General features: G+C 40.7%; 2 protein-coding genes across 21 annotated transcripts in view; one reads left to right on the forward strand and one right to left on the reverse strand.

Annotated features, from left to right (window-relative positions):
• The first annotated feature begins 280 nt into the window (after window positions 1–280).
• HNRNPA3 (heterogeneous nuclear ribonucleoprotein A3) lies at window positions 281–17,137 on the forward strand. Of its 17 annotated transcripts, XR_008450475.1 has the most exons (14): window positions 281–412; window positions 4,016–4,127; window positions 4,612–4,635; window positions 8,352–8,474; window positions 8,563–8,709; window positions 8,792–9,002; window positions 9,355–9,444; window positions 9,507–9,614; window positions 9,734–9,814; window positions 10,890–11,036; window positions 11,385–11,510; window positions 11,598–11,669; window positions 14,695–14,769; window positions 16,998–17,137. XR_008450475.1 is itself a non-coding variant. In XM_054070382.1 (13 exons), exons 2-12 carry the CDS (start codon window positions 4,062–4,064, stop codon window positions 11,648–11,650), a joined length of 1,176 nt encoding a protein of 391 aa, XP_053926357.1. In that variant the 5' UTR covers window positions 281–412; window positions 4,016–4,061; the 3' UTR covers window positions 11,651–11,669; window positions 14,695–15,395. The 17 variants fall into 17 exon arrangements, 16 of the variants coding, with proteins under 16 accessions (XP_053926357.1, XP_053926353.1, XP_053926361.1 ...); XM_054070382.1 differs by lacking the exon at window positions 16,998–17,137 and having other exon boundaries at window positions 14,695–15,395; XM_054070378.1 differs by lacking the exons at window positions 14,695–14,769; window positions 16,998–17,137 and adding an exon at window positions 11,756–13,599.
• NFE2L2 (NFE2 like bZIP transcription factor 2) overlaps window positions 15,542–24,071 on the reverse strand; it is a 29,143-nt gene continuing 20,613 nt past the window's right edge. For all 4 annotated transcript variants that reach the window (XM_054070374.1, XM_054070377.1, XM_054070376.1 and 1 more), the window contains one exon: window positions 15,542–22,359. In XM_054070374.1, coding sequence (XP_053926349.1) covers window positions 21,151–22,359 — 1,209 coding nt within the window. In that variant the 3' untranslated portion in view covers window positions 15,542–21,150. The remainder of the gene's footprint in view (window positions 22,360–24,071) is intronic.

Below are 24,071 nucleotides of genomic sequence, written 5' to 3' on the forward strand. Positions count from 1 at the left end.
CACTGGCTTATGGACAAACACCATCAGGAGGCGATGCCTCTGCTCATGGAGCTATGGAGGAGGCCGCAAAACGCACTGTTTAGGTGTGTTTTGGTTTTAGATCGGAAACGCTCAAACCGCCCTCGCTTCCCAAAGGGGCGCGGAGCAGCCGCGCAACCCCCAACACAACCACACAAGGAACAACACGTGCGGCACTTCCGGGCGCTCGGGGCGCCCCAGCCCCTGCAGCAGAGCCCCGGGGACCCCGCGCCGCCGCGGGGACGGCCCCTCGCGCGCAGGGGGCGGGGCCAGCCCGTGCGCAGTGACGGGCGCGCGCCGCCACCCCCACACAGCGGGCGGGGAGAGCGGCCAGGCCGGCAGCCGGCGTGGGACCGAGCGGGCGGGGAGGCGCCGAGCGGAGACGCTGTACACGGTTATATCTTATCTTCTATCACCTCCCCTACCCTATCCTCATGCTCCCGTATTCTCCCCCCTCCCCGCGCCTCTCGGTAAGGCTGGGGCGGCTTTGCCCAGCGGGGCTCGCGGGGGGAGGGGCGGCGACCGCCGCTGAGGAGAGCGCGGGAAATGGCACCGCGCATGCGCTGCCGCACCGCTCCCCTCACCCCCCGGCTGAGGCGCGCGGTTGGGCCCCGTCACGTGACCCTGCCCCGCCTCCCTCTCTCCCCCCCCTTCCCCCCCCGGCTCCATATTGGCGCTGCGGGAGGTAAGGCCGTGCGCAAAATGGAGGTAACGGCGGCGGGCGGGGGCTGGGCTGGTGGAGTGGCCTCACCCTCCCGGAGCTCCGGGCGAGCGGGGTGGGAGCAAGACACGCAGCGGCCGTCGCGTTCTCCTTATAGCCTTCCTCGGCTCGGCGCGATGGCCCCGGCGGGAAGGGGGGAGGCGGGAGCCGCTGCGCGGTCGCTCGGGCGCAGCGGCCGCCATTTCGCAGTGCGGGGTGGGAGAGGGCCAGGCCCTCGGCTCGGGGCGGGGCTGCGGGGAGAGGAGCCCCGTCGGCTCTCGGGGGGGACACCGAAACGTGTAGGTGCGTGTTGGGGCTGGGGTGGGGAGAAGCGAAGCGAGCCCCACGCGTGCGTGTGTCATTGTTCTGTCCTTCCTCAGTACCCTCCACGTCAGCTGCCCGGAGTAGCGCGCTAGGGATAGTCTTTTCCCCGCTCTTTTTCCTGGGAACAGAGTTTTAAAGCATTAAGATTGTTTAGTGCGGTATCTTGATTCTCGCTGAAGAATGCTAGGTCACGTAACAGCACCTCCCCGGTATCTTCTTCGCCACCTTCCGGAGGGGAGCCGACACGTGTAGCGATCTTTCGGCTGCCAGGCAAAAAGTGCAAAGTTTTATCGTATAGCTTTCCATTTCCCATGGCGTCCTGCCATGATCCTGGTGTGCAACACGAAAAAGCAGTCCTACAGAAACCTCTGTTCAATTTTTGTCAACTTGAATGAAATTGGGATCACACTGGGGCAATCATCCGCACCCTACCGGAGGGAAATACTGCCATGATAAATTGCTTTTTGTTCCTGCCTCTTCTAAACCTAAGTTTTTTGCTCAAGTATTTCAAGTAAAGTCTGGTGAGCAAAAATGGGGGTTTTTTTGTTGGGTATTTTTTTATGCCTTGATTCCCTTCGTTGCAAGCTGAAACCTTAGAGAAACCAACAGGTTATGTCAGTTTCTGTTCCAACATTAAAAGCAAAGAAGAAACTGGATCCCTTAGCAAAAGGGCTAAAAATAACTTTTCTATGTAAGCAATTGTTCTAGCTGCTTTAGGGTTGTTGAATAGTTTGACAACTGTGAAGGATGATGAGTTCAAACCATTTCAACATGCTTCTGTATTGAGCTAATATCATCTTGGTTTTTTCCCAGCAATTGTGAATGAACTCCGAACATACTTATAGCTGAAAATCTATTGTTTGCTGCTTTAATTCTTAAGTTTGGCACCATATGTTGTATGCGTGTTAGGTCCAACTTTAGCTATTTACGAAAAAAGACCAATACGTCTCCATAGCATTTTCTGAATGGACAGGTAGTCTTCCATCTTGGGAATGTATGTTTTGCCTCTGTTATTTTACTGCTTGTCTCTGTAAGAGATGCAGTAGCATTTTAAGCTCCTTCGAGTAATGAGGCATCTTTAGTGACTTTCTGTTCGTTATAACCTCATAATGTTATGAGACTACTTCAGTTCTGTAGTTGTTGCAGTATAATGTTTCAGTGCCATTTTAACTCAGCTGATAAAAAATATGCTGTGTATTTTTTAGTGTTGACTGTAGTATTTTGTTGATGTTAGGTATAAGGAAAAAGCTCATATTGGCATAACAGCTGTCTGTGAGGTAAAGTAGGAATAGGGCTGGATGGGGTTGTGTTCTGCTTCAGCTGATGATAAGGAGATGACTCTCCTTTTGACCATCATGGGCTTTAGAGACCATCATGGCAGCTATGATGCCAGAGAGGTTTGTGTTGGCCAGCATGGAGCTTCATTGGGGAAAGCAGCAGGTGACATAATCAGAGAGGGATTGCATACTTTTCATTACTTAAAAGCGTATTTAAATAGGTTTTTCCACCCTAACGATTCCCAAAATTCTACTTCACCATACAGCTGCTTTCTTAAAAGCCTGTAAATTGTTAAAATGTTGTTTCATACCTCCCTTGTATGACTTAAAGAGTTCAACAGCTCAGTTGAAATGCTTGGTATCCTAATACCTTTTAAGTAACTGGTGTTTGATTTAAGGAATTTCTAGGGGAGGTTAACATTGTGTAGAGGAACTGAAAATAAAATATTTTGATCTAAACCTTTAAAACTGTTTGTACATGGGGTCGTGGTACTCATGGTTTCACAGATTAATTTGAAGCTGGGTTCTAACATGGAATTATGTTAAGTAATAATTTCCACTCTGAATAACAGTACACATTGGTTATTACTAGATAACTGCCTGCCTTTCCCTACGCAGTATTTAAAGGTAGAAAGCTTTAACCTCCCCAAGCCAAACAAAAATCCCACAATAATACACCTGAATTTGTAAAGGTCAGTGATTTTAATGCAGCACAAATAGAGTTTTACAGAATCATGGTATGTAGTTGACAGCACTCTATTTTGGCTGCTGCAAAAAAAGTTTGAAGAAACATCCAAAGTAGTGATGAATTGTAGCCAAAGATACTAATACAGCATAGTAACTTAATTGACCTCATAAGACTTGAAATAGTAAAGGCTAAAGGGAACATGATTTTTTTTGTCTGAATGCTTACATATGGATTCAGTCACTGAGCATACCTTGCAAAATACTTGATTTTTGTGATGGTATGTAACTTGACAGTGATTTTGTAAAGTCAGGCACTTAAATAGAGAGTATAAAGTAGTAATCAAATATAGCCCTAGGAAGCAAAAATAACACAGGTGACTAGCGCAACAGATTGCTGAGGAGCAAGTGTTATGATTTTGGATGTTGCAAGAATAGACTCAGTGAGGGATTCTTGCACTGGTGTTAGTGGAAAATATTTTTCAATACAGAAAGCATTTAACACATCCTATGGTGTTCCAGTTTTGTGAGCTACTGCATCACTGATTACAATAGGTTACACATAAAATAATTCTAATAAGTAGTATTTGAAAAATGTTAAATATTTGGGGATTTAAAATAAAGAGAAGTGGATTTGATCTGTGTAGTGGGGTTAGATATCAAAGGCAGAATTTGCTTGCCCGGTACTAGCTGTATTCATGGCAGTTACGTAAGACAGTAATCGACGTAGCTCATTTTCTACAGATTTTAGCTTTAGGTTGTACTTTGTTATCCCAAGAGTTGTAAAAGTATCTTTACTAGGATAGCAGATGCTCCTTCTTCTGCAGCTCTTTCTAATTGTGAGCAAAATAGGCTGAGGATTTGCTCTACCCTTTAAATACCTATATTTTTTCCCCTGCTTTCACCTATCTCTGGTTTCCTCCTGTAAAGCCACACCAGTGCGTGTCAGCCAGAGAAGGCCCTGCTTCACGGGAACTGGGGTAAGTGCTGACTTATCCAACTTGTTTTCTAGGTTTCCTAGGTCTAAAAGAAAGGCGAGTTAAGAGTACCCTTCCAAAATGGCTGCTATTAAGGAAGAGAGAGATGTGGAAGACTACAAGAGGAAGGGAAGACGATCCTCACAGGTGAGAGGATTGCATTTTTATTTAAAAGTAGCTTGAAGGGGTAAAGACTACAAAAATCACTTAACCATTTCTATCTGATCTATTAATTCATAGTTTTTTTCCTACCTTCTTCATCCCCATGTTAGTGGAGTAACTTTAAATTCCAGTATATTACTTACAGTTTTGGGGGGTTGGGTGTTAAGCATAGGGGGCAGATTTTGCTTTTCTGGTTTTCTGTTACAACAGAACTGATTGAAATGTATGCTTGTGGTTAAAAGAGGTTTCATTATTTTTTTAAGAAATTCATGCATCCTCAGAGTATCAGCTGGAACTCGATTCCTTCCTATCTTCAAAGTCTTGTTTTTAGTGGGAATGAAGACAGGTTCTTTTTTTCTTTTCTTTTTTCTTTTTTCTTTTTTTTTTAATAAAAATGGTTGCCTTATAGTCACTGCAAATGAAAGCGAGGCTGTACTAAGTAAAAATAACTGTTTTCTTTTGCTTCTAGCAGAAATACCGTAGACTGAATAAGGTGCGTAGTATAGAGAAGATGTTTGGGCTGTTCTGGGGAGGATGGGAGCTAGTTACTTTGGGGCAGGGTGTGGAAATGGGAGGGGGGATAAAAAGTCTTGATACCCTTCAGAAAATAAGCCTGATTTTAAGATCAGCAAAGAGAGTATTAAATATGCTGATGTTGCTTATAACTGAAACATTTTTTGATTATTTGTTTGATTTCTAACGTTACTTTTTCAGGGTGTCTGTATATTTTAGCTAGTTCAAACCAACTTTTTCTGGAATGATACAGTACTGCAATGTGGGAGGGACCTGTATGTGGAATTAAGAACAAATTTTGTCCAAGTTGCATGGCGCATGGTTATTTTGTATGGAAGAATGGTGTGTAAAGCTCTTCTGGAAGGAATGTTGCAACTGCTTTGGACAGAATGTAACTCGGGTCCATAGCTGCCTACATAATCAGCTCTCATACTTTGCAAAAGTAGCTTGGCCAGAAATGTACTTAGAAGCTTTTAAGTTTCTAGAGAAAATGTTTCACAGCAAAAGTTTCTGAGGCTCCCTTGTCTGAGCTTTCCTGTTTCAGAAGGCACGGCAGGGTGGTCTCAACTTACAGGTTTAGGAGTGATGCCAGGCATTCTGTGGGTGCTTCAGGGGTTCATCGAGGAGCGGGAGGACTCGCCTAGGAACAGTGCCTTTAGAGAGAAACGCTTCAGCTCCACAAAGCTGATTGTTAACACCTCTGCCCTAGGAAAGCTAAGTTTGTAGCAGACTCGGATCAAAGGCAGTGCAAATTTGCACCAGCCTTGTCGAAGGGTCGTGGGATTTCTGCAAGGATTAGTATGTTTTTCAGGAATCACAGGGGGTGCCAGTTGCCAATTTTTGTACCTCACAGAGAGGTGCAGTTGGCTGTACTGAGCATTTGGGGTTTTGGTTTTGATATTGAGCAGGGGTGAGTGGAGGGTTGCAGGCGCTGCTGTGGTGGCGGGGACATCGCCGGGCGTGCCTTCCTGTGCCCGTGCGGCCCCGCCCCTCCGCCTCCATATTGAGGGTGGAGGAGACGAGATCGCTCACAAAATGGAGGCGGACAGTGTTGCGCAGAGCTTTGGCTGGAGAGAGGAATTCGCTGGTCAAGGCTGGAAAGGAAGGTCCCCGCCTCCTCAGAGCCTATTAATGTGTTTAGGAAGCCGCTTAAACTGCTTAGGGGCAGAAAGGAAGCTCCTAACCAGCTTGCTGGCTGCAGGCAGGCAGGGCATTTTTACCACTACCTCCTTCCTGCCCCCAGTAGTCACGCTGCAAAATGGAGAAATGGAGTGTTGGCCTGCGGTATTGACTGAGTGGGAGGGAGCCTGCTGATCTTGTTCAAGCAGTGTGGTGGTTAAACTAGCAAGGAGAGGAGAGATGTGTTGTGCAAGGTTTGTTGCCCATGAGAGACTGCAGTTATAACTAGCTTGCGGCAGAAGGACCAAGAAACAATGTCTTGTGCGATGCAGGACAGCACTCTGAAAACTATAGAGATGCTTATCCCCAGGGGGAACAAAATGGACTTAATAAAACTAATTCCCTGAGAAGACATTGCCTTTTATTTCTGTGGAGAGTTCCTATGACATAGGTGTGTCCTGAGGATAATTTCTCTCTGATAAAAGTTGTAACAGCATTTCGTCCCGTATAAGAATGGCAGTTCATGTGCTCATAATAAAAATAAACTAGAAAAGGACTTCACTTTTCCTTTCAAGAGTGACCGGAAGAATTCTGTGGTCATTCTTTTAAGGTAAAAGAAGTCTGAGTTGCTAAATGAAAACCCTGTAGCCTTGAGGGTTGTCACAGAACTATAAGAAGTCTGTCCATTTTTTTCTTAAATAATTTTTTAATTTTGGAGAGGTCTGAACTCTACAGTTTCTTGTTAGAGAATCTTTAATATGCCTAGCAGAGTTTGAAACACTTAATGTTTCCAGCTGTAACATAAATGAGCTTAAAATTAAGTAGTGTCAGTAGATGAAAAAAATACATGCAATCAGCAACAGAAAACAATATTTCACTTAACCTAAAGCAGTTTCTGTATCCAGTAGGTTTGTTACCCTGTAAGATTCTAAGTTTATCTAGAGTTAGAAGGGAGATTTTTTCTTTATCTTGTTCTCTGTATTGTATATATTGAAAGAATGTAGAAGCTCTACTTTGTAATCACAGGACCATTGATTGTCAATCATTTATGTAACATTTCTATAGTAACAAAGTTACTGCCTTAAATAGAAGGTTGTTACTGAGAGTGCTGGGGCTCTTTCTCACTAAGTTTAGCAGATGGAAGAGCAGGTATTTACCTCCCAGCCAGCTTTTCATAATTGTAGGCATTGTTTCCTGTAGTACAACTTTGAACATTATAAACCAGTCGTTTCCTAAAGCAGTGTATAATCAGAAATTCCCTTCTATGTTTTGCTTTATGATAATCATTGCTCCTTCAGGCAATTCTGTTTGCACTCAGAGGGATGTACGACTTTATGACCAACCCTAGCACTGTCACCTCCTTTATTTAAACTGTGGCAGAAGTACTTCACCCTCAGGTTTGAAGCATCACATCTGCATGTTGAAGACTGTAACTAGTTTTATGTAGTTCAGCTCTCAGGCTAATGCTGCATCTTGTCTAGGTTAATCTGCAGCAGAAACAGTGAAGCCTGTTACACATTCATGCTGCAGAATTCAAGTCATGTGCAGCATAGCTAGTCAGCAGCATAGCTGGCCAGCACCTTGTTGTGGAGTGTTTTACATGCACAAAAGTACCAGCTTGCAAAATAAGATTTTAATATAATTGCTTTTTATAAAACTTCTCTATCTTGGTGATGGAAGGTAGTTGTAAAAGAATTTTTCATAACCTCTTGTCAAATGCACAGGGATATTCCTTGCGTAACTAAATAAAAACCATGCAGCACTTAAAGAGAGCAGAAATGCTAACACACTTTTAATTGTGCTATAGAAAATGGCTCTGAAAATTAGTCTGTGTTAAAGTGTGGCTGATCATACGTAGGTGATGCTTAAGGTGGTGGTGTTATTCCGGTAGTTGTATCCACTAGTGGTCACTGATTAATCGTTTTGCAGTGATTCACATTTAAGAAGTATTTCTCATAATACTATGAAAACTGCATATGTGCTTCTTGTTTCTTGCTTACATGCACTCAGCCTACAAAATTATCCAAGTACAAAACTTAAAATTTTAAGGAATTAACGAACTGATGAATTTCTTCAAAACATAAAAAACAGCCCCTTTCAAAATTGATATCCCAAAAGACTAGACACCCAATTTGGACAATAGTCTTGTACACTGTGTTTTTAAATTTTTTTTTATAGTTCCTCATGATTATGCTTCATAACATGTTTGAACTTCCCTTTATCTCACAGTGCTTCATGGCTAATCCCTACAGAGCAGTGTTCTACTCAAACATAAGATAGGTGTAAAATGAATGTTCTTCTGAGGGGGTAGAAAGGAACCAAATTATTTAGTATATTGAAATCTCTCTACTGTTGTTTGCGTTTGAGCACTTTTTAAGTTGTTAGTGTCTTAATTAAAATCACACCTCATTAAGTGTTTAGTGTGCTGCTGGCTAAACCCATTAGAAGTCATTGTTTTAATTTAAATGTATTTACCTATCTTCAGTTATAATGTGCACAGATAATTTTTAATAATTCTGTGGAATCTTATTTGTGTGATTTGTATTCAAAATATGTTTTTTATTTTTGATTTTGTAGGGCCATGAGCCAAAGGAGCCAGAGCAGTTGAGAAAGCTGTTCATTGGAGGTCTGAGCTTTGAAACAACAGATGATAGCTTGAGAGAACACTTTGAAAAATGGGGCACACTCACGGACTGCGTGGTAAAGTGTCAAATAGTAGTTTGTGCTTCTGGAAGGATATTGGTACTAAATCTAGTACAGAAATGCAGAGCACCCTCTGTTTTGGCAGGTAATGAGAGACCCGCAAACAAAACGTTCCAGAGGCTTTGGCTTTGTGACTTACTCTTGTGTGGAGGAGGTGGATGCTGCCATGAGTGCTCGACCGCATAAGGTTGATGGACGTGTGGTTGAACCAAAGAGAGCAGTTTCAAGGGAGGTAAGTTAGTGTTTCAGTTAACCTTATTTCCTAATTTTTACTTAATAGTTTAAAACATTGAATGTCATTTTTGGCATTGTAGGATTCTGTAAAGCCTGGAGCACATCTCACAGTAAAAAAAATATTTGTTGGTGGAATTAAAGAAGATACGGAAGAATATAATTTAAGAGAGTACTTTGAAAAATATGGCAAGATTGAAACCATAGAAGTCATGGAAGACAGGCAAAGTGGAAAGAAAAGAGGCTTCGCTTTTGTTACTTTTGATGATCATGATACAGTGGATAAAATTGTTGGTATGTAACAATTATTAAGCATACAGGAGACTAAGCATTAAAGTATTATGGTCTGTTTAATTAAGCATACGGAAAGCTTTCTTCCTGCATTAGCCTTGACATCTCGTGACAAAATTATGCTGCAAAACTAGGGAGATTTTACTTGCGAGATAAAAGTGTAATGTTAGATTTCAGAACAGCAGTGTGTACGGAATGTAAGATGTTGGCATAATCAACTGCCAACATATTTTAAGAGACAGGGTAGATTTCATGTTCCATGGTCATGCCTTAGAGCAGCTTTTTGTGAGAGTTTTACAGCATATTGCTTTCAGTGATTTGATTTTCACTCTTCCCATTTCATAATTTTCTCCAGTTCAAAAATATCATACTATAAATGGACATAACTGTGAAGTGAAAAAAGCTCTCTCGAAACAAGAGATGCAGACTGCCAGCTCTCAGAGAGGTGAGTTTGGAGTTGTGCATGGTTATTTTAGGTAACTAGTTTTCAATTAATGTAATTTTAAGTAAAATATTTTGTAGGTCGTGGGGGTGGCTCAGGCAACTTCATGGGTCGTGGAAACTTTGGAGGCGGTGGAGGGAACTTTGGCCGAGGAGGAAACTTTGGTGGAAGAGGTAAATGACTGGAATGTTTGTATAGAATATGATTTCTCTTTTTTAATTTCCTGTGTCAGTCAGCTTAAACACTTAACACGTGTGTTCAGGAAAACATTCTCATCTGTTTTGTGTTGCAGGAGGCTATGGGGGTGGTGGTGGCGGTGGTGGGAGCAGAGGAAGCTTTGGGGGTGGTGACGGATACAATGGATTTGGTGATGGTAAGTGTATTGTTCACTTCTCTCCCTGCTCCTCTCTCCCCCAATGTTATAACCAGCTGTAAGTCTCACCTTTACCTTGGAAACCACGTCTATTTTGGTGATGTTTTCTACATTGTAAATCTGTGAAGAGTTAGAGGTTTTTTTGTTTTCCCCACAAAATAATGGGCAGAAAATACATACTTCTCTGTATTTACCTTTTCAATAATCTCATATAAAGAGGTCATACTTATTGAGATGTAAGTAGAGGTTCTGGTGTTGGTTCAGATGACTGAGACTGAATAAGGAATTGACAACTAACATGACAGAGATCTTTTCAATCACCTGTAAGATCTTTTTTGGCTCAGCAGTATGTTTTTTATGGTGAAGTTTGGATGAGTATCCAAAATGCATCTGAAAAGAACTGTGGAACTTGCCAAATGGCTGTGGAAGTAGCATTTTGGATGGCAGGGAGGGATGAGAAATGATAGAGGTGTAATAGCATTTGGTTACTTATGTCCTGTTTCTATAAGCAGATATATGTAGTGACGTTGAGATGTTTTGAACTTTTTCCCAGTTTGGAACTACTCCATCAAAGTGTTGGAGACTAGATCAACATCTGGAATGCAAAATCTTTCAGATAAGCCTTAGATTAGTAAAAAAGGAATCTCCAGTTGCTGTGATGAACATGTAAATAAAGCTGTACATCTAGTTAAAAAACTGTAAACCAGAATTCTTTTTTTGAGGGCTTTGCCCACTGAGTCATTTAAGTTCAGAGGAATGACACACGGTACTGACAAAGCCATTTGTGTAAAGAGGCAGTTATTGCACGTAATGCGTGGTGGTGGTGACGGCAGAACGTCTGTGTATTTTCTGTGAACCAGAACAAACTTTAAAGTTTCATGCTTCGGGGCTATACATAAACTAATAGGTTTTTATTTGATTGAGTAAATAGTTTAGATAAATTATGCAACCATAATAAATTAATACGGGGAAAACATTGTGGGACTTTTTTTAGTGTGTTTTCGGGGGGTTTGTTACATGGAACTTTTCATACCAGTGCTTACTTTAGGAGTGTTTTGTTTTACTCTGTTCAAAGGTGGCAACTATGGAGGTGGTCCTGGCTATGGCAGCAGAGGAGGTTATGGTGGTGGTGGAGGACCAGGATATGGAAACCCAGGTGGTGGATATGGGGGTGGAGGAGGAGGATATGATGGCTACAATGAAGGAGGAAATTTTGGTGGTGGTAAGATGCTAGTTTTAATTCGACATCCATTTCTTAGGCATGTCTGAGTTGTACAGTGCTTAAGTTACTGTGTTAACCTGAAATCACCTACTCAAGTCTGTGTACAATTTTTAATATTGCGTGATATTTTTCACCTTAAATGAAATATCAGGTTCTCATCTTTAAAGTGCTAAGTGTCTTCCGTTACTTTTGCGTAGTGAGTAGAGGTAGCACGCAAAATGCTTGCAATTCTATTTTAAATTGTTTTAAACTACTACAATTTACATTTACGTTGGATGCCAAGATGTGGCAAGCTTCATGTCCTAAGCATTGAACAGAAGTGGTTTCATAAACCTGTCTTTGTTTCAGGTAATTATGGTGGAAGTGGAAACTACAATGATTTTGGCAATTACAGTGGCCAACAGCAATCTAACTATGGTCCCATGAAAGGTGGTGGCAGCTTTGGTGGCAGAAGTTCAGGCAGTCCTTATGGTGGTAAATATGACTTTGTGCAGAAAGTATTTTTGGGGTTTAAGATTTCTTGCTATTGTTGTATTTAAATATACACTTCGGTTTTTGTAGGTGGTTATGGATCTGGAAGTGGAAGTGGGGGCTATGGTGGTAGAAGATTCTAAAAATGCTACCAGAAAAAGGGTAAGTGTAATGCATATTTATAATGATGATTAATAATGTACAACTGTTCACTGAGAGTAATAATTTTCTTATCCTGTATTCAACAGGCTACAGTTCTTAGCAGGAGAGAGAGCGAGGAGTTGTCAGGAAAGCTGCAGGTTACTTTGAGACAGTCGTCCCAAATGCATTAGAGGAACTGTAAAATCTGCCACAGAAGGAACGATGATCCATAGTCAGAAAAGTTACCGCAGCTTAAACAGGAAACCCTTCTTGTTCAGGACTGTCATAGCCACAGTTTGCAAAAAGTGCAGCTATTGATTAATGCAATGTAGTGTCGATTAGATGTACATTCCTGAGGTCTTTATCTGTTGTAGCTTTGTCTTTCTTTTTTTCTTTTTATTTTCCCATTACATCAGGTATATTGCCCTGTAAATTGTGGTAGTGGTACCAGGAATAAACAAATTAAGGAATTTTTAACTTTTCAATATTTGTGAAGTTCAGTTTTTCCACATTTAGTACAGAGAACTCTATAACAGAAATAAAATGTAGTTTAGGGTGTTTCCTTGTTAGTTAATAGAGAAGATTAATGCATTTCTCAATTACTATTTTGTATTAATTTAAAGTTAACAATAGAAACACCTATTGATTTGCAGTCTTAAGGGGTCTAGTCTCAGTGTATATATGTAACTGTCATTGACATGAGTTACATAGGCATACAGAGGGAAAACATCTGTATGTTGCATTATAGTTTGTTTAGATGTATAACTAGGATTGAGTTACTCAAATTAGTGTTTGTGAATTATAGAACTAAGCTTTACCTTAATGAAAATTTCAAATTACTTTTTGGTTTGTGCATATTTTTTTAATTTGTAGTTCTGTATTAGTACTAGCGCTTCAAGAAAATAAGGCATGATAAATATTTTAACAAGACCAACTTTAGACACATTAAAGCTGTCTCCCGTCTCATTTGAGATGTATAAGGGATAACTGCAGTTGCTTAAGTCTTGGGTGAAGAGAAAAAGAAACTTGCTTTTTACCTTTATATTTATTGTAATTCCCGAGAAGTTAAGGTGGGGGGGAATCAAGTGCCTGTTTCCTTGGGATATACAATGATTCTGTTTCAATAAAACTATACTTTGGGGAGGGTGGGTTGGAATTTTCATCCCCTTCCTTTGTCCCGGTTTCCCTCTCCCTCACACCAGACTGCACTGTTTCGATTAAATGAGGTGTCACAGTGAGAGTATTAGGTATGTTCCTCAATAATTTAATGGCTATATACTTTCTTGCGTGCACCCTAGGCAATTTTCTGGACACATTCTTCTGACTGGGAGCCAAGGGTAGCACAGGTGTAATCACTGACAGCCCCAGGTAACGCATTCCAAAAGCCCCTTCACCGTGGGCTCTGAGTAGCATAGCTCTCAAGCTTTTTCCCTTGTGAATGTCTATGCTCAGCTAAGAGCCGAAGAGAAAACAAAGCACCTAGAAACACTTCCCGTGACGTAGAATGGTACAGTCCTGAGTTTCCACAGGTAGAATGATAGTGTGTTACTATTTGATTTGATGCACTGGAGTAGCAAATCTATCTTATCAGCACAATTATACGTATATCATTTTCACTTTGGACCTCCAAATTAAGGCACTACAGTCTGTCCTATTCTCAGCTGATGTGAATATTCTCTCGACTGTTGCTGAGACAGTGCTTTCTGTCAATTCAGAAGAGTAGGGGCCCGGTCATATTCAGACTTGACAATATGGTATTGGAATTACTCACACCTGTTTCACTTTGGGTCAATGTGCAGTATAAGGTAAATGCGATTCCAGTGTAGGAATGAATCTGCAAAGATGTATGAAATGGCTCAAGGCATAATCAGTCATATTAATAATGAATTATAATTTTAAGAAGTAGTAGAAAAATGAGTGTGTTGTTTGAAAAAAAAGAAAAATTAAACAATGTTATTTAAACACTGTTATTGGAGTGTATTTAGACTGCAGTACACCAGAACAAGGAACTTGTGTCAAGGTGGTAGCTTCCAAACTGGATTTCAAAGCCTGCTTATTCTTTTCTGTAGAGTTTTAAAATATCTCTAAGGTTAAAGCAAGAATTGGTAATTTAGTGAATGCTTCTGTTGTTGTGCATATTAATTTGGGCTTGGGGTCGGGGGGAGGCTGTATTTCAATAAAGGCATTTTTTAAACAACCCACTTGGAGTTTGGAAACACTGAAAACTAAACCCACAACTCCCTAGGGAGTGAGCCACCTAACTGCCGCCTTGCTTTGTATATTACTACGCTTAGACGATGTGTAGACTTGCACCTGGGGTCTGCATCCGATTGCAGGGACAACTGGAGGTGGGGTTGATGTCCCTTCTGACAACTGATCTGGTATTTCTAGATTTTTTTTAGAATGTATTGACAGTGTTCTTTTTAACAGGGCCTCTTGTAGCTGTACTGTGACAACAATGTTAACTTTGAAAAATAGTGTCATAATAAACTTTATGAACAAGAACTGTATGCAACCTTTTAAGAGATGGATGTAAGTGACCGCTTTGTAGGTGGGTGGGGTAGCTTAGCTATTGTTTGTGATGTGGAAAAGTGTAAGGAGAGTGATTAACCAGCTTTAAAGAATCTAGGATGCACTTCTTTGATCCATACTGTGCTAAGGAGACTCATAAGACAGGACTTCAGCAGCCTATTGAGTATGGAGAAGTCAGCATAATTAAAGAATGACAAGGCAGCAGGAGCAACAGCTTCAACTTCCAGAAAAGTGAAGGCATAAGATACTGTGCTGATAGTGAGCAGCTTTCCCAAGGCTAGTTAAATCTGCTTATCACAGCTGAAATATCGAAGAAAGTCTAGCAAGAGTTCTTCACCTTTTGGAACCTCCTTGAGTGATAGCTACTTGAGTTGACTCAAAATAGGTCTAGCATTTAGACCTGAAAGGAAGGGCAATGAGCATAGGTAAGGTTTGCCTTTAACATTTTTCATGAATTAAAATGAGTAGCGGGGGGGGTTTTAAACAAGGTAAGAGTAATTTCTTTAATTTTCAGGTTGAATGAGAAGCTGCTGCTTGACAAAATGGGGAATGTCTTGCACATCCTCTTCAATTGAAGGTTTCTGACTGGGTAAGACTTCTAGTGTATAGTACGACACTTGTATAACCCTTATTTTTCTCTAGGCTTTCCTTTGCCAGCCTTTTGGTGTGAAGGAAAGCCTTAAGTACAATGGAGCAAGTATGCCAGCGTGTGTTATCCAGTGTTTCCTGTGCTGGATGAGGGTTGCTGGCTGGCATAGTTGCCGTCAAGAATCTTCTGTTCCTGGCAGGTACAAAATTGCTGTGTGTCTGAAATCAACAAAACAAGTGATAAATGTTTTGAAATACCTGCTCTAGTTACCATGGGGAGTGCACTGGGGGGGGGGGGGGGGTGTGAAATTTCCTTGTGGTTGGTAGAGAAACCTTAACAGAAAGTGGAGACACTGAAGTGGTTAATCGCAGTTCTTAGTAGGGTGCCTACACAGCTGCGTCTGAAGTTCTATGAAGGCATTTGGTTAGCACAGTGATTTCCCTCCTAATAAATGAATCTTTGCTTACCAGGTGGGTTTTTATTTCTCTGTACCAATTCTCTGTACCCTTTCAGGGGTTTTGGTGCTTTCAGGCAGGGTTGTTGAGCGGAGGCTGATGCAGTCGTGGCACCCAGCTGAAAAGAGCACAACTGCATTTATACAAATGGATGGCAGTAACTTTTCATTGATCTGCTTTTATGCTCATTGATTCTTAACTCTTGGAACATGCATTTTGTTTTCCTTGTCTTTAGTCATTAGAGGTCTGGGACATTTTTAAATCCTTTTTATCTAGTTCTGATTTTAACTCACCAGTACATTTTTGAGTGTGCACAGTGTGAAGTTTCCATTTTGGTGTTGGTTATGCTTCGGTTACTCAGAAAATAAAGTCAAATGGAACCTGTGCCTTTCAGCATCACCTGGGGCTTAGGCACCTTCGCAGACCAATTGCAGCGTTTAAACTTGTTATTTGCTGTCTGCAAACATCCAGAAAGGAAATTCTTTGCCATTGCAAGGTACAATTAAAAGCTGACTAGGAAGTAATGTTGAGATTTTCATGCAGTTGTGAGATACTTAATGGAAATCTCACCATGACTGTATGTATTCTGAAAACATTGACAAATGTGTATTTGGTTAGCCGAGGCTGAGCCAAAATTTGAATCTGCTACAGTGAGGTCACAGCCTCGCCTTCGCAGAGCTGCCAGGCGGTTGATGAGGGGACAGGCTTGCTCTCTTACACCTGGGGCTGAAAAACCTTTGCTTTTCCTCTGCTAGGCAGAATTGCTCTTGTGAGCTCACCCGGGCATCTGCACGTAGCACCAGGTAACAGGGAAAATCAGTAGCCTGTCTTGCCCTTGCTCAGTTGAGGGCAGCTGCTTTTGTACTGGAGGGGAGAGGGAATGTTACTTTTTTTTAACAGTAAGATCTTTAACAAAAACGTACTAGTTTGCATCTCTTGTCTAGGTCTGTGGATAGGGCAAAGCTCTACCTTTTTGTAACAGGATTCTACATTTCTGCAGGCCTTTTCTCTGCTCTGGAGGAGTCTTTTTGCATCATGTTTAGAACTAGATAGTCACTGTTAGAATTATTTTCACACATGGATTTGTAACACTTTTTTAAGCAAATTGGGGTTTTTTGGTTTGTTGTATCCCAATTTCCTCAGAAATAAAACTTGAAAAAGATACACTTGACTGAGTACTCCTAAGGATTTGTTTATCTTTGTCCAAGAGGCACTTCCAAGAGTTAAGAATGCTGTTTCATGGCTAGTTTCTTTTCTGTAGTGGCTGCTATTGAAAACAGCAGCTGCAAATGGGAGGTGGAAATGCAATGTTTAACCAAGCATTGGTCCCTGAGCTGCGATTCTATAGAAGTTTATTTGATGCCCAAACCCGTGTGTTCATCTCAAAGCAAGTGGTACTTTCAGGTGGTAAAAATGTATTTCTGCAAAAGGGGCCCAACTCAATGCAGAAGTGATAGTGTTCTGTAGACAAAACGCTTTAAATGAAACACAGCACCTTAAAGTTGACATCCTTTAAACAGTAAAGGTGGGAAGTGGAATGCTGGTGTTTCGGGCATTGACTGTGATGTACTGACTTGCTGTCTTCGGTTCCTGTGTTTAAGACATTAACATGGTTTCATGTATTGTCTAACACTGCAGTGGAATGTGCACTTAAATCGCAGTCTGTGGTCTCTGACAAGCATTTGTGTCTTAAATTGTGTGAAGCATGAAACATCTTGAGTATCACATTCAGATATCTGATGGATGATTCTTTTTCTGCTGTGGGTGCTACAGGTTGACATCTCTGTCTAAGATTAGCTTTTTCCTGAACAAAAGTAATCCAAGTATCTCCGTAGAAGAAAAATGGTCTTCATGTAGAAGATAATATCGCAAGACTGGAAACAGAATAATATTTTAAAATAAATGGCAAAGACTTTGAGAGCGATGGTGCTGCTGTGCAGCAGTCTTAGAACTTGTGGTTAAATGAGTTTATAAATAGCATGGAAATTAAAAATTTCAGTATAGTCCATATTGGATTGAAATTTGTTGAAACATTTTGATTTTGTATCAGAATAAAGTGTATTTTGTCAAATTACTTACAATCTAAAATGCGTTGCGATCACTTTTTTTTTCTTTAAGTGCTGTGAGGAACACAAAGTGGTTTCAATTTATTGCAATACATGATTACAGGATTATCTGTCCAATGTGAGACTGCAAGTCAGAAAAGCCTTGGTGCAGCCCAGCTTATCAGCTTTACTTTTAGTAGTTTTAAAACTGAATGTTTTGATCAAGAAATAAATTATCTCCACCTGGAGTCTTGTCGCAAGTGTACGTGGTCAGCATTGTGATGCACCAGACAATGTCACCAGTCATTCTCAGGTTTGGGGAGATGCTCTGTACCTCAGTAATGACAATAAAATGAAGGGTATAATTTGCAATCTGCTGTTTTCACAAATACCAGAATAATCTGATGTGGAGTATCTTTTTCCTTAACGGCATTGGGTGTTTTGATGCAAGTGCAACATTCACTGTGTTCGTTATGGGAAAAACGTTAAACTGAATGCAAATTGTCGTGGCCGGAGTTGGTTCAGCCTATTCCTTCACCTGGTGGAATTCAAACAAGGCTTCTGTGTTACCTGCAGGTTTGTGGTTGCTGCTGCTTTTATCTTGGTAATGGAATCGTGTCCCTGTGTTGGGTTTTAGACGTGTGGGTGGTACAAATACAGCCTTTGCAGGGGCTGCTCTGAGAATGCAGTTTGCTTTGGGCTTTTGTGTTAGAGCTAAAATAAGGACAAAACTGAAGGAGAGGGCAGGGGTTTACTGTGATGTTTTACAGCCAACTTGTGATTAAAGTATTTATATCACAGCTAGAGCCAGCCCATACTCTCTAAGCCAGAGACATTTGATCAATGGCCTAATTAACGATGGGCGGGAACTCAGGGCTCTTCCCCTTAAGGTTCTCTGTGCTTTTAGTAGTATGAGAGCTACTCTGTGTCAGTGTGGAAAGTGTCCAGGGCCATAGCTTCCTCCTTAGTGCTTGTCCTCTAAAATTGGTATCCTTACATATGGATCAGATCCTCTTGCTTTAAATGACAGCAAAGTCTCCCATTCCTCTAGTGTTTTTCCCGGTCTGGGTGGTGGTGTGGGGTGTTTTCCTCCCTAGGCGGTGCAGGTAGTGAAGTCAGTAAAGGCCTATGGGAATAATAGCAAGAAAAATTCCCCTTGCTGCCGCAGTACCTTTGGTTTAGTTCAGCTGGCGCGTGCCTGCCCTTGCTAGAGCAAATAAACTTCTTCATCCAATCCAGCTTCTAGGTTTCCTGCCATAGGTATTGACTGACTTACTCCAAAAAAAGCGTTGTTACACTCCGCGTGTGCCAAGGGCAGTGCAGCAGGGTGGGCTGACGCGCCGTTAGCAAGGAAGGAGCTCAGTATAAACAAGGTAAGCAGCCTCGAAGTGCAAGTTGGGTCACCTGGATTTACAATTCCCAAGGTCTTCTAAAAAACACAAACATTATGACTTGATATAAGGGCAGGGTTCCTACTGCATTTGGCTGGTTGTGGGGCAGGACCTCACTTGGAAGTTTGCAGCAAGTAACACAGCATGAGAAACTTGCTTTTCTCTTAAGGCAGGCAAGGCTGCTGCAAGTCCCAGGTTCAGGTACTGAAGTCTTTCTGGCCATTGCCTTTGCCTTTTGAAGATGATATGGGCAACAGGATCGTGGTTATTGGCATTACACTGCCCTGGAGAAAAAATACCTCGGTGAAGCTGCTGCTGCTCTGAGGCTGCAGTGCAGGTGAAGGGCAATAGAGAGAGAGAGAGAGGGGAGGTGTGCACTGGGCGCTAGAGGTCTCTGCTACTCAGAATCAGTAAATTTGTTAACAGGAAGATGAATTACAAAGTGACAGATTAGAAATAAATGATTTGGGTAAGAAAACTAAAATCTGATTGTGAAGTTTTGCTGCCTCTGCTGCGACAAACTGGACAATGAAAGAGCATCTGAAATTCTGCACACAGAGTGAAAACCAAAATTGGTACAGATGCAAGAGTGGGTTCCTCAACCTTCAGGTGAGAGGGCATGGGGTCACCAGAATCCTATGAAAACAGCAAACAACACTTGAGAACAGGAGACCTTCCACAGCATCCTGGACAGACTAACGTTCATGAGAACTCTGGCTTTCTGTCTTGCCCGTGCCCTTCCTCTTGGCACTGCTGTTTACTGAGAACACTGAGAAAGGCAATAAAGAGTGGTATAAACTGGGATTATAATAATCTAAAATTGTTCTTTTGGCTTTCATGGCCACCCATGGGAGTGGAGGCTTTCTGCTGGGCAGGCACCTCCAGCACAGTTAAAGAGGTTTGGAAATATAAACCTCAAGGCTGAATTCACCAAGAACTGTATCTTTTTATTTAGCCTGACTAACTTTGTGAGAAATGAGCCAATTGTGAGGAACGGCTGGCTGCCTCAGCTCAGGTCCCTCTTTAAACCCCTTCTTCTACAACATTACTAAACAATGTTTGTGGGCCCCACGCTACCCTTTTTCAGTATCTCTAGTTCCTTCTTTTCTGAAAAAATGTACCAGGTCTTGCAAAACAGCTCGGTGTTTATTATACTAAATGAAATTATGCATGAATATTGTAATAGACAAATTATTCCTTAAAATGATAAAGCTGCGTTTAAGCAGAAATGTTTTTCTGCCAGCAGTGCTCTATTACAAGTTTCATAGGGAAGATGAAGGAAGACGATAGGGGGTTTTTAATGCTCCCATGAATCTGTGTATTTCAAATTACAAATTATGCATTTTCTGTATTCAAGAAATCCACAGTTTATAAGTACAAGTCCATTTGAAAAGTAAACAAAACAATGCTATTAATTTGCCCAATTTTTATTCTCTTATAAATCAGAACTTAAACTCCACAATGCTTTTCAAGCAGTTGAGCACAGGTTCCAAATAGTGCAGTTGGTTGGCAGTTATTACGCCTTTGTCCAAAGTAATTGCAGCGACAGACGACGCTTGCTGATCGGAGTCAGAGATCATAGTGTATTTCTAGAACTGTTACTCAAAAGTATACAGAATATTTAGTTGGAAAAATGCATAATGCTGACAATGATTAAACAGATTTTAAATGTTTTGGGAGGAAAGATCTCATCAGGAATTTGAGTAGTGTTCAAAGAGCAAAACAAAAATTACATGAAGTTAAGCATAAATTTGAAATGTAACTTAATGTTACACAGTCCTTCCACGTGGGAGTTAAAATTATGCTGAATGAAATGAGTAATGCTTACAATGCTGTATGATACAACTCTGATTATTAAGCTTATTTGTTACATGAAGACTTAGCCTGGGAAAACTAATGAGGATTTCCCTTTAGGGAAATACATGTGTATGAAGTAGAGTTAAAAAAAAAGTTTAATGAACTGATAAATTGAAATCAAACACTAAATATCAACTTTCATACTAAATTAAAATCATATATAAAGCAAGTATAAATGTGTAAGAAAAATGGAGAACAAACACGACTGCATATTTATAAAAAAGTATCAGAGGCCATATTGTTTGTCTTGCAAGAAATTGTATTTAGAAGGCTAAAATCACTTTTTTATATATGTATCAAATAGATCTATGAATATAACAAGAGATAGGAACAGTATATAAATATGGTATCTTTAAATATTTACATGTATATGGAAACTAGTCAAAAGTGGTACTATCAGAAGGAAATGTCTGTTATAAAAGCGAGATTACAAATCTTGCATAATCCATCTGCATTACACTATTAGTTTCAAACTTGCACCTTCCATGAACTAATTATTAACTTTAAAATTATCATTGCATAGAATTACTTGAAAAATATCACCGAATTCTGCATTCCATCTCACAGTAAAAACTATTAGGATAACGATACAAAAATAGTAACTTGGAGAACAGTAGCCAGCTGTGCTGCCCTTCAAAGTTTAGTCTCTGACTTCTTGCTCTTAGGAACAAGAAAGACATTGCCATCTCTAGTTTGCTGAAGTGAATATTCACTAGGAGAGTAACACTTTCCATCTTCATCACGTAGCATGCTGAAGACCTCAAGATATAAGGTGGTCAATTGCTTTTTTATTTGACGAAGGCTTTTGTCATGCTCTCCTTTTTCCTTCAGCAATTTCTCTTTTTCATCTTTTAGGTTACCCAAATCTTGCTCCAGTTGCACTATATTTTCCAGTTTTCTTTTACGGCAGTTTTGAGCAGCCACTTTATTCTTGCCTCTCCTGCGAATATCTCTAATAAGCGCAAGCTGGTCTTCACTGAACTGCTCCTTAGACATCATTTTATTGAAGTCGTCAGCAGGGAGACTGATGATTTCTTCAACGGGAAAAGGGATCTGCAGAGCTTTTGCTCTTTCCTCATCTCTTGTGAGATGAGCTTCAAGGCGGCTTGAAGGTTTATCTTTCATGAACGGAGCTTTGGGGTGGCCTGGACCAGCAGGGGGATCTTTCTTTGGTGTGTTTGTATGCTGCAAACTGGGTGTTTGAGTGCTTGGCACCAACGAAGAAAACGCCTGATCCTGGAATTGCAATGAGTGCACACTAGCATTGCTCTGCGGCACACTTCCAGGAGCACTATCCATGTCTTCCATTTCAGAATCGCTACAACCAAAAGTCTTATCTCCATAGGCAGATGATTCAACAGAGTGTTCAGGCGATGCTACACTAGAACTTGCATTCAATGAGATACCAGAGTCAGAATCATTACATTCTGGTATGGTTCCTGAGTGGCTGCCATTAAAAGCTTTACACAGTGAGAAATCAGAAAGATCAATAGGTTCACTTAGAATTTCCACGAGTGATTGACTGATTGTATTTGTTGTTGCTGTGTCACCGTCCGCCTTTGTGTCAATAAAGGCAGCGTAGAAATCCTCACAGAAATCAGAGTTTGAAGTGGGTGTGTCGTTTAAAGAATTCACACTCATCTGACTGGTGTCTTCTGGCGGCAAAATGCTGGAAAAGGGGCCCTCAATACTATCCAGGAAATCTGGACTGCAGTTGACATCCTTTCTTGTGATGGGTAATGAGCTGTAGTAATTATAGCTGTCATGCATCTCTGTTGGCTTGGTTTCAGGGCCTGTGACCGTGCTTACCTCAGCCAGGTTATCGTTTTCAATGTTAAGACACTACATGGGAAATGTAAGAGAGAAGTTGAGCAACGCATCACCACCTGATGGTAAAATCTTTCTCTATAACCCACAAACATTAAATATTTTATCAATCAACGTGCGCATAAAATGGGTATTACAACATTTCTGTGACCTAGATGACTATAACATGCTTTTACTATGGAGAGGCAATCCAGGAAGATGACTGGATACCTAAGCAGAGTGTGAAGCAAATCAATCTGGACAAAGCTATTTAAATTGAGACAGCAGAGCCTCTCAAACTCATAGCGAGATGCCAAAGACCCATTTCCAATACACTCCAATGCTACATGGAAGCTGTACAGAGGCCTCCTGTTCTCCTGAATTGCTAGTAGGGATCCTGGAGCTGCCAATCTTTTCACAAGCACCACTGTCAGGAATGGCACGAGCACAGTAGACGTAAAATTACTGAATGAGACTTCATGAGCATTACTAGCACACAATTACTTTTAGCACTCAATTTCATGTTACATGCTAGATTTTTTTCCTCAAAATCAAGATTCTTTCAGGATTTACTGAATGAATGAGGCAGCTGTTCATTGCAGAGAAATGTAATTCTTCATGAAGTAAAAAACGCACTAACACAAAGCCCTGCAAACATTAACTCACCCCATATACTTTTAGTTAAACTGGCTAACATCCATGCAAGCGTCAAAGGCCATTATGTTGATGGGCTCTCACTGGCTACAAGACCAATGTTATTTCCAACCGGGTGGCAGTTTTTTAACTGAAGCTGGAATAAGCGTGCCTTCTGTCCCCAAAGAATTAGGCAATTACCAGAATGATTCTGTTTCTTTTAAGAAGGGACCACACACTGATTATTTAACCAGACATCATTCAAGGCTTAAGCTAAGGTTTTGAATGAGAGCACGCTTTTATTTTTTCTTTTCTTCAAATATAATTGATAAAAGGTGATGCCCTCAATTTAATTATCTCGCTTAATTCAGAACATTATTCAATTACTATTTCGAATTACTGCAAGACAATTTTGGTTTGGTTTCTTAATGTATTTTCAGCATCACTGCTGCCTCTTCACAACCAACTGCCCTCATTACTTACACGGGGCTTTTCCGCCTGCTGCAGGAGTAAAGAACAGGAAAATTTTGGAAAAAAATAAAAAGACAAAGGAAAAAAGTAAAGTGGCAGGAAAATCACAGTTCCTGCAAACACTTTTGTTATTTTGTTTGGTGTTTTTAAAATATGATTTGGATTTACAGGCATTCTGCTGAGCATTCATCTCTGCTGTTAATAGCATAAAGCAGAACAGCATCAAGGTGAAGCATGGTGATGTTTCACAATAATGTCTTTGAAAATAAATTTTCTCAATTTTATAGTCAGATCTAAGGAAAATATAAATAAAAACATAAAGACGGGAGAAAAGAAAAACCTAGATGTCCTCTGTAATGCACATTTTAGTACTACAGCAAAGAGATTTTTTTTGTTCCTTTGAAATATTCAGTTCATGTACATGACAAAATTAGCTCTTACTGAACATCTATAAACAATAACTATATAAATATACCTCACTCTTTTATGCAACTAAATATGTCCTATTACTATCTTTACAAAACCTTTCCCTTCCATAAGAGTTGAATGTAAAAGTAACCATAAGTGATTTACACAATCCACTTAGACACAGCAAAAACCATTTACAATAATGCTTGTGGAAAAATACTTGTAGCTCTGTAATT

This window comes from Cuculus canorus, chromosome 6 (assembly GCF_017976375.1).
Source record: "Cuculus canorus isolate bCucCan1 chromosome 6, bCucCan1.pri, whole genome shotgun sequence".
Taxonomy (NCBI): Eukaryota; Metazoa; Chordata; class Aves; order Cuculiformes; family Cuculidae; genus Cuculus; species Cuculus canorus.

Bases quoted from the DNA above. Each gene is read 5' to 3' on its own strand.
- HNRNPA3 (XM_054070382.1), top strand. From the start codon at position 4,062: ATGGCTGCTATTAAGGAAGAGAGAGATGTGGAAGACTACAAGAGGAAG. The intron at 8,710-8,791 runs GTAAGTTAGTGT...TTGGCATTGTAG, and splicing joins AGAGAGCAGTTTCAAGGGAG to GATTCTGTAAAGCCTGGAGC. The intron at 11,511-11,597 runs GTAAATATGACT...CGGTTTTTGTAG, and splicing joins TTCAGGCAGTCCTTATGGTG to GTGGTTATGGATCTGGAAGT.